Genomic DNA, 10,929 nt, shown 5'->3' on the forward strand with positions numbered 1-10,929 from the left:
TTTTCCTTTATCTCTCAGGCTTTACACAATTCATCTCAGGTTAGAGCTCTTCTGTGGGAATAAGCACTTCAGGCCACAAAGTCAATGCTAGGAAATGTTTAAATTGTGGCTGTTCAAAACCTTTATTATGTGGATATTTACTATATTGACTGATGTGTCTATTGTGTCCCTTGCTATTTTGGTTTTTACTCATTCTGCTTAATTAAAGCTAGCAGGTTGCAACCCAAAGCTGGTTTTGGCTACAGGGCCCACAATTCATACTAATAACAGTAGACCTGAATTTCAAAAGGAAATACTTAAATTTCAAAGTGGATTTCAAACTTCACCTCTCCATTCATTGATTTGTTAAATTTCTGTGCCATCCAATAGTCAAAAGCCTTTTCATATTAGATGAAGAGAATCAAAATCTCAGTTTAATCCCATGTTACACTCATGCACCTAAAAGAGATAGTACATTAATTCTGTGCTGCATTGTCATGAGGTTTGAATTTCAACATAACATGTACACTGTCAAAGGCTACAGAATCAAGATGGGGAGAATCACCACTTTATTTTATGCTTCTTATTAAGAACCATTTCAGGGATTGTTTCCTTTATCCACCTCCCCATTGAAAATAGTGGAGTGAAGAGGAACAACAGCTACCTTTCTGTGTGCATCCAAATGCAAATCTCAATGCATGCTACTCATCTTTCTATGAGATGCAGATCTGGATGTACATGTATGACCCCACTGTGTTTAAGTGGTATTCATGTGGTTTTGTCAATAGAAATGTCTTCTTTGGTCACCTGATACTAGCCTGTTTGCAAACATAATCTTTTGCAAAGAAATTTCAAAGAGACACAGTGGGTTAAAATGTTTCTGAAACCCTCCTCTCTCAAATTCATCTTTATTATAATGCAAATATGGTATCTTTTATTTTTACTCCAGGCTGAAAAGGTGTGTAATGAAAATCAAATACATACAAGCCATAAAGAAAACAAATCTACTCAAACAACATTAGGTGTTTGTAATAACGTTGCAGAAGAAGAAAATGGAGTAACAAACATTCCACCTTCTTCTTTTGGTTCTGGTGAAATGCAAACAGAACAAAGCAAAGGTGATACAAACAGAGCAGATGAGAATTCAGTTTGCAGTGAAGGTATGCAGTTAACAGTTACAATGAAACATGTCTAAAATTATGAATCAAAGTAATTGTTTTTTTTTTAATTATAGAAGAATAATTATTTTTGCTTTGCTAACCAAAATCTCAGAATTCAGCTAAAATATTTTAGTGTAATGTCACATGGTCTTACATTGGTATTTTTTTTGCCAGATGTTCATTTTAAAGTTGCAGCCTAAAATGTATTACAAATGCATGTGAGAGTATGAATATCCCTGCTTTACTACACCTATTTGTGGGAGGGGAATGATGCACTGTTTTCCAACTCCCAATGAGATAGTATGAAGTGAGGCTGCTAAACTGAAGGGGGAAGCTCCTTCCTGTCTCTAGTACTTGCTAGATAAGTGTTTATATGCAAATGTGCCATATATACAAGTTTTGGTTTTGTGTGTTAAAACAAATGATATTTCAGTCAATGAGGGACAAGGATTTCCACAGTATAAATGGAAGAAGAGTATGAGTAGAGTTAAGTCTGGCGGTGCTAGTATTTCTTTTTGTTACTTGAAATGTTAGAGTGGCAGAACTCTGGAGCTCTTCGGATAAGTGGTTTTAACTATTGGTTTCTTCATTATTCTCCTTGTTTATGATACTACCGTCAGCCCTTCACATTTGCTGGGGTTAGGGGCCCAGGACCTCGCAAAAGTGAAAACCAAGCAATCCTGTATGACAGGGAATTGGATTGGATGGCTCCTGTGGTCTCTTCCAACTCTATGACACTGTGATTCTATGGAAAAAATGCTCAAGTTCTGCTCCCTGTTTTTGAACACATGTTCTATAATTTGCACAAGTTAAAAGCATGGATTTGTATTTTCAGACAATAATTGCTTAGTAGAGAATCTGCAGATGCTCCAAAACTGGAGTTTGAAATCAAGTTTCTCTCCCCTCTCTCATTCTCAATCTCTTTCACATACATAAACAAAGTGGATATATGCATGAATTTACACAACAGACACATACTAATGATAGTCTCATTCATCATATTATTCAACTGCTGATAGTCCCTTTTGCTAGCTAGACAAACAACTCAAAATCAGTCTGACTAAAGAAAGCAAATTTGAGGACAGTAGAGGAAGGAAGTGTTAAGGAAAGAGGGGATACACACATTTGGGCCCCATGACACTAGCAGTGATTACGAAAATGCCAACTGGGGAGTAGGAGAAGAACAGGAATCACATCCAATAATTCTTACTTTAACTTTTAGACTTACAGAAGAATTAAATGTTCCTGAGGCCAAGAGTGTAGCCTGGATTGGCTGGAATAAGACACCTGCTTTGTGAATTCTAAATAAGATTCCACAAAGACCTTTACATGACAAAAAGTTGTACGACAGTAACCATTTTGAGATTCTCATTCTAATAAAATTTTATCAAGGAATAAAATTAGTTTCATTTGGATAGTATCAAAGTAAAAGTTAGAATGAGCAGCTCAACAAATTTTTAATCACACTTAGACTAGAACTACATTTAAAACCCTTTGGAAGTCAATTATTGTCTTCACAGTTCAGGTGCAATTTAAATCTTTCACATATCTTAAACATATATTTTTGGAGATAGTTGTGGGATGGGCTGTTAGGAAAAAAACTAGGAACTAGATAAAATAGTTCATTTATTTATTTACCCTATTTATACCCTGCCTTTCTCTACCCTGAAGGAGACTCAAGGCGGCTTACATATGGCAATTATTCAATGTCTTAAACATATACAAACATTAAGCTTAAAATAAATCGAATTAAAATTAATACATATTAAACATTTAAAAACATTACTTTCAATATTAAAATCATGCCATCCAGAAATTGTAGTCTAAGGCTGTTCCGTGGTCATTGCACATATTTCAAAATTATTATTGCACTGTGGTGGCACAGTGTGATAAAGCGCTGAGCTGCTGAACTTGCAGACCGAAAGGTCCCAGGTTCAAATCCCGGGAGCGGAATGAGCGCCCGCTCTTAGCCCCAGCTCCTGCCAACCTAGCAATTCGAAAACATGCAAATGTGAGTAGATCAATAGGTACCACTCTGGCGGGAAGGTAACGGTGCTCCATGCAGTCATGCCGGCCACATGACCTTGGAGGTGTCTACGGACAAGGCCGGCTCTTCGGCTTAGAAATGGAGATGAGCACCAACCCCAGAGTTGGTCACAACTAGACTTAACGTCAGGGAAAACCTTTACCTTTACCTATTTTCCAAAGACTTGATCCCAGAGCCAGGTTTTTACTTTCCTTCCAAAGGCTAGGAGGGAGGGAGTGACCTAATGCCACTAGGAAGGGAGTTTCACAGCCAAGGGGCCACCACTGAGAACGCCCTGTCTCTCGTCCCAACCAATCACACCTAGTTGGATAAAAGTAGTTGGAAATGGCAATGTTGTATACATTCTGCTGTTTCTGTTCCTTTCTATTCTATTGTATTCCATATGCCCGTTATAGGAAGAAAGAGGTTATCAAAGGAATAGATTGTTCTGTTTGCCACAATCTTTCTGATTTAGGACTTTAATGCCTGGGAGAGAAGGAAGTTAGGATGTTGGATCATATAGTTCTATAGGTAGGTGCAACTGGCTTGTGCAGCTGACCTGCCTGTGACAAAATAAGCAAATGACAAAGGAGACAAAGGCATTACACCTGCTATTAATTTCCACTTTTTTGTCACTGTGGAGATTTACTGTGTTACTTCCAAAAGACAGAAATACTTACTATCGTGCAGCCACAGCATGATAAAATATTTTAACATTTGTCTTGCTCTGAATACATTTTAGTTGTCATTTAGAAAATTATTTTGAATTGTATTTTCAAAGCATTTATACTTTAATGTTCATGATTAATAATATTTTCTCATCCTACCATATTTAGGTTATCTTGATCATTGTGTAAATGAAGATAATAAAGTTTGTCCTTTGAAGACAAAACAAAAGGAGCTTTCTGTAGGCATCCCCTTATATACAATCGGTGTCATTACTCCAGAACCAGCAGATGGGTCATGTATTGCTGAAGGTGAAGAAACTACAACTGAAAGAAAAGCAGATGAAATTGTTTTTGATAAAATAGAAGTCAGGGGAGACAACTCAGAAAATTACTGTTCCTCAGCAGAATTCCCAGTGGAAGATTGTAAAATGCTCTTAGAAAGTACTGAAGATTTAGGTAATTCTAACCAAAATACATATTTTTCAACAAAACCAAACAAACATCTAGATGGAAGTATTAGAAATAAATTTGCTTCTGAAAAGACTGAAATTATCAACTGTACAATCCATGAGGAAGCTTCCTCTGCAAGTGAAGATTGTGGCAAAAAGGATAGTGAGCATAATACAAATGCCCACATGAACTCTGAAAGTTATTCTGTGTATGATTCTGTGAATCATACAAACTTCCATCCTGATGGCTTAGATGAGTGCAGTGAAGTTTGTAAAGCAAAGCAAATATCACCAAGTCACAAAAACTGTGAGTGCTGTAAGAAAATCAGTTCATTCTACACACAAGAGGATACACCACCTTTGCATGCTTCTCTGAACAACCAATTAGGTAAAAATTCTCATATTAACAATGAAGAAAACTTGAGGAACCGCAATTTAAATGCTGAAAACTCATTTAAAGATGTAAATGAAATGGCAGAAAAATATTCTGACAAAGACGGTTCCAAACTGAAAGAAGAGAGTATAAACAAGGTCTTCCTCTTAAACAGCGAAAATGTACATGAATCTCAGACTGTAGATGTGAGCATTCAGCAAGTTAACAGAGATGAAGAAAGGGAATTCCATACAGTAGATGACCAATTTATAATAAGTGGTAATTCAGTTAATATATCGTTAAAAGAAAGGCAGGAGTCATTAAAAGGTAAACTTACAGAAGAAATTGTTTCAGAAGTAAATAGCTTAGACAGATCATGTTCTTTACCCATAAAAACAACTGAACATTCAGTACAGAGAAATGCAATGCCTGCCCTTGACTTTGCAATTATAAATAAAATAACCACGAAAACAGTGTGTCAAGATGAAATTCAAAGTGTATGTGCTTCAACTGTCAAACCAGCTTTCTCAATTAAAGTAAAACCACTTTTACAAGAATTCAAAAATAGCCAGAATTCAATGGAAATTGGTCAAATTGTGAACATGCATGCTTCTCTAAAAGAAGAACCATTAGGTAAGAAATGAGTGTTAACAGCTATTTCAAAGTATAGAATCACTGTGATGGATAACAAAAACAACTTAAGCCAAAATATTGTTGGAGTGTCAGGTTACAATCCTAGGCTCAATTACTGAACTCATTAATCCCCATTTTGCTTTTACTAGAATTTGAATCGGGGAAAGTTGACAATGTAGTTTCATTAACTGACTAAATCCAATAGCTTGCCCCAAGTTTGCTTCATTGGAACACTTGCAAAGTCAACACTTACATAAATGCCATTGATCCAGTGTCTCTGCTGTGAGCTATTAACAATAGGTTTTAGAAATTTGTTTGATTTTCCTCTGGCTTTTTGTAGTAGGGTTGTCACTTTGCATTACCTTGTATTCACAGACAGTTGGCCCTGCCTTATCACACATAACTACAGGATGTCTGAAAATTGTTTTACAATTTCAATTCTATGAACTATTAAAATTCTAAAGATAATTTTCAAATACCCTGTACAATCTGAAAACTTTTACTAGAATGATAGGTTATCTGTACTTCTGCTCTGGACTTGCCTTGGTTTGTAAACTTTGGGTTTGTATCACGTGTTCATGCTTGCTGCTCCATGTCTACATGTATTCACCAGTTTCTTTCATTTGACAGCATCTGCTCTCATATTTGTTCTATTCTTGGGTTGGTGGCTTTGGCTGTATACTGTTGAGCACTTGTAAAAAGAACTACCTGAAGGGTGAAAAGGAAATTCAGCATCAATATAAATTTAAATCCTATTCTAACAAGGGCCTAAATTCCCCTTGATCTTGGAAGCTAGGCAGGGTCAGCCCTGATTAGTACTTGGATGGGAGACAGCCAGTGAATACCAGGTGTAGCTGGATGTATTTCAGGGGAAGGAACTGGCAAAAAATTTTTTCAATATTCCTTGCCTAAGAAAACCCAATGAAATTCACGGGATTGCCATAAGTCAATAGACCACATGAAACTGCATATGCACACACATACAAGCACACATATTTTCTTTTACATATTATTGCTATGAACCATTCCCTTCAACTGGGTATTCTACAAATGCATTGGCATATAGCTCCCATTATTTCAGTCTGCATAGCCAATAGAGATTATGCCTTACGAAATTCAAGGTTTGCTATAGGTTTGCAACTTGAACAACATACTTATTCTAACTCACTTAACCAGTGATTCTATGATGTGACTAAGGTGAAATAATTCATTGAGACTGCAACTGTAATGCACTTAAATATAACAAAGATATAACAGACAAGATCTTGTGTTGGAGAGATGTGGCATAAATGTTTTGTGTATGGAACCATGATATGAGTCCTGTCCTAATCCCTCCATGACTCGTTTCTTAGCCGTAGGATCCCTCTTACCACCACTGTTTAATGACCAATAGAAAACAGGGTATCTGATACGTATCTAGCCATGCCGCTATAGGCAGACACAGAAAACCCCCCAATGTTCTCAGAGTATGATGTCTTTCGTGTGCATCTTGCTATTGGGACATAGCTAGATGCTTCTTTGATTTCCCCTACTCTTCACTAAAAGGCAGTGAGGCTCCTGCAATTAAAAGATTTCTTTTGTGGGGTGGTGGAGTTGGGGAATTGGTCATTGCTTAAGGTTCCTGCCAACCTAGCAGTTCGAAAACATGCAAATGTGAGTAGATCAATAGGTACTGCTCTGGCAGGAAGGTAATGGTGCTCCATGCAGTCATGCCAGCCACATGACCTGGAGATGTCTATGGACAACGTCGGCTCTTCGGCTTAGAAATGGAGATGAGCACCAACCCCCAGAGTTGGTCACGGCTGGACTTAACGTCAGGGGAAACCTTTACCTTTTTTTAAAGGTTGTTAGAGAGTTCTGACCCCTGCAATGAACAAAAAAGGGCATCTGTTGGAATCCAACAGTTGGATCTATTCCATTATAAATCATGAACAGGATGCCCCCCTCCCACCCATAGAGTTGACTACAGTAGAGATAAATGTTCATTACAGATAATTATAAAAAACACATGAAGCAAATGTTAATAACCATATATGTTACTTTAATGAAATATTTAGGTAAAAGTTAGAAAACAATACTGTTATTATTTGATAATTTTCTTCCCAAAACAAAATGTTAAAATATAAACACAATTGTGTCCAAGTATCCCCTCTCCAGTTTGACACAGGCAATGTACTCTGGATCAGAGATAAACCAAGACTTTGAGAAAGTATAAAATTAGAACTTGGAAAATAATACTGTAGTTGTCATTTCCTCTTTGTTAGGTTCTACCTACAGAAACAGAGTTGCTGACACTTTGAATACCGGAAGTATCAATCTAGGCCCCAAGAGAAATCACAGCGAAGAATGGAATGCAACAGCAAAGCCTTTTTATGATCCTTCTTTTCCCAGAGAACACGTAAGTCAATTAAAAATATTGCAGAGCAGACCTTAGTGAGCTAACTCCAGAGATATGTGTAGAATTGTATGCATCTGGATGCTTTAAGACTTGCTTGATCTCCAAAATAATATTAAGAGGGCAGATGTGGCAACATTTTTCACAATTAAAGTTGATGGAAAACAGCAGGAAAAAGTCACAGTGTATAAATCAAATGGATGTTAGCCAGTCTGTTTGAATTCAAGACTAGGTCTTAACAAAAATGTACAAAGTGAAAATGCAAGTGTATTTTATTTATTACAGCCATTGTTAGAACACAAAAATGTGCAGGTCTAAACAATACAGTGCAGTTCATAGCATTTACTTAATAACTGTGGTTTAAAGTAAATGCTGTGAGTTGCACTATAATCAAAATTGTTTTGACTGTGTACACACATGCTGTTATTATATTTTTGTAATTGTTTCCCGTCACTAATCAAAAAGTGAAATCTAATGTTATGCAAGGATGTGTCTGCTTTTGCAGTAGAACTATTTTTTCCACTTCCTATATCCCCTACATCTGGCCAGGGAGTAGACGAGAGATGTGAAAGGGGTTTTCTTTTCTAGATCTGCTTGAATACAGGCAGTTCTGATAGTCCATGGTTCTCATAATTCCCTTAATGTTGAGAAATGCTTGAGAAAACACCTCTCCAGCATTTCCCAGCACAACTTTATGGTCAACTTCTGGAGAAATCATCTTCAAACAAGGCTTCTTGAACTTTTCCACTCACAAAACATTGGGGATGATTGGAAGGGAAGCAACGGCTCAGGATTCCACTCTCCTCACATTTCCTATTGAATTCACACTTGCATCCAACAGACAAAGAGTTCTTTATCCCACCCGGGACCTTCCACAGATATATAAACCTCCCTTGTTTAGTTTCCAATATACCTCACAACCTCTGAGGATGCCTGCCACAGATGTGGGCGAGATGTCAGGAGAGAATGCTTCTGGAACATGGCCATAAAGCCCAGAAAACTCACAGCAACCCAGTGATTCCGACCATGAAAATCTTCGACAACACATTGAATTCCAGAAACATGAGGATAATATTCATTTTTAGTGACTATGTCATATCTCATTCCACCACAAACATTCCACCTCCATGGTGTGAGGTAAATTGCCATATATATTCATGTATAAGTCAGAACGTTTTTGACAAAAAAAAACCCCACCTCCCAAACCTGCATTGACTTATACAGGGGTTGATGCTTTAGCATGAAGGCAGTGATAAGACTGATGGCCATTTTAATAGGATCTTACTGTAAGCCCCTATTAAAAATGGCTGCCAGTCTCTCTGGACACCTTATGCAGAAAGCCCTTATTAAAAATTGCCGCTGCCCCTGTGTTCCATGTTAAGCATCCAAAATGGTTCCCCCATATTGCTGAAAAATATGGAATGGAATCAAGACTGATTTTTCTGGTTTGGCCAGGGGAGAGGTAACAGGGTGGAAGCTTCTCAACTCTGCCTCTTGTCACCATCTTTAGGCTGGGTCTCTTCTAATAGAAGCAGATTGTTTCTTCACTCTTCTCCCTCCTTTTTTCCAGGCTGCACTCATTTCCCCCCTCACTTTTCTTATTTGTATCTGTATTGATGTGAACATTTCAAGATCAGCAATTCAATTTACACCCCCTATTTTAGTCCCTCAAATAGAGATCCTTCTCTTCAGCAACTTCTAAGTATGTTATTTTATGCATTTTTTAAAGGACAAGGAAATATTTGTTTGCTACATGCCTTAAAATTTTACTCAATTTATTCATGAATTAAAGTAAAATCCGGAGCCCCGGTGGCACACCGGGTTAGACCGCCGAGCTGCTAAACTTGCTAACCAAAAGGTTGGCGGTTGGAATCCGGGTGAGCTCCTGCTGTTATCCCAAGCTTCTGCCAACCTAGCAGTTCGAAAACATGCAAGTGTGAGATCAATAGGTACAGCTCCGGCAGGAAGATAATGGCGATTCATGCGGTCATGCTGGCCACATGATCTAGGAGACATCTACGGACAATGCTGGCTCTTCGGCTTAAGAAATGGAGATGAGCACAAACCCTCAGAGTCGGACTCAACTCAACTTAATGTCAGGGAAAAACCTTTACCTTTACATTTAACATAAAATCCATAATTTTGGCCACAAAATCTGCCTTTGACTTATGCATGAGGTCAATTTATAGGCACGGTTTTAGCATTCCATAGGATGGGGGTGATCAGTTAGGGTTTTATGAGTCTGTCCCCCTTTTTATACAATGCCAAGATGCTGGGGAGTCCATTTGAAAAAGCTTTGAAGGAAGGCACCTCTTCAAATGACCAATAGTGCATTTTCAGATTTTTGAAGAAAAGCGTCTCAAAAGGGTGCATTAAAAATCACATTTATATACTTTAAGAACATCTATAACATTGTACCTGCCGAATTAGTGTGTTTTCTTGGCAAGATTTGTTCAGGCTAGAGTTACCTGTATCTTCCTATGACACTGAGACTATAATTTGGCCAAGGTCACTCAGTAGATTTCCATGGTTGAGCAGGAATTCAAACCCTGGTCTCCAGAGTTGTAGCCAAACTCTTGAACCACACCACCATGCTGGCTCTTCAGTACATTATGGAAAAAGGTTCTTGTGGTACCTCCTTTTGGCTTTTTTAGAAGTCAAACTTTCTAGATAGAATTTTAAGTCTCTTATTTTAAGTCTCTTTGCATATTATTTGTTTTTCTTACAGTATTTAAATATAATTATTGTATTTCAAAGGGTTTAAAATTTAAAAAATGGCAGACATCTTACATTGCAAGACAGTTATGGCAACAATTCTATTATTGTGTGTCTCTAGTGCCATAACCAAAAGGGTTACCAAAGGTGCTGCAGATTGGGGAGATGGAAATTATGGCTGCCAGCTGCAAGGCACACTATGACTTGCAGCTGGAGAGCTGACTTTGGAATTCTGTCATTGCTGCTCTAGGGCCCCTTCCACACAGCTGTATAAAATCCACATTGAACTGAATTATCTGGCAGTGTGGACTCAGATATTCCAATTCAAAGCAGATATTCTGGGTTATATGACTGTGTGGAAGGGCCCTAACCGATTAGGAGGGTGATGGAAACCCTTTGGTTGGGGTACTGCTTGGCTTAAGAGGTAGGTGTCTGGTTACATTTGGTTATTGACAGTAATCATAAATCTCAAATTGTAAGATTGCAAGTCTGGTTTGCAATCTTGTAAATACTGAGGAAAATGCCAGCCTA

At 37.8% G+C, this 10,929-nt stretch overlaps 1 protein-coding gene across 1 annotated transcript in view; it reads left to right on the forward strand.

Moving 5' to 3' along the window:
* ccdc73 (coiled-coil domain containing 73) overlaps window positions 1–10,929 on the forward strand; it is a 71,585-nt gene that overhangs the window by 59,186 nt on the left and 1,470 nt on the right. Inside the window, exons 15-17 of the mRNA XM_062967762.1 lie at window positions 929–1,139; window positions 4,002–5,288; window positions 7,553–7,686. Coding sequence (XP_062823832.1) covers window positions 929–1,139; window positions 4,002–5,288; window positions 7,553–7,686 — 1,632 coding nt within the window. The remainder of the gene's footprint in view (window positions 1–928; window positions 1,140–4,001; window positions 5,289–7,552; window positions 7,687–10,929) is intronic.

The sequence above is a fragment of the Anolis carolinensis genome, chromosome 1, assembly GCF_035594765.1.
Source record: "Anolis carolinensis isolate JA03-04 chromosome 1, rAnoCar3.1.pri, whole genome shotgun sequence".
In the NCBI taxonomy this organism is placed as follows: Eukaryota; Metazoa; Chordata; class Lepidosauria; order Squamata; family Dactyloidae; genus Anolis; species Anolis carolinensis.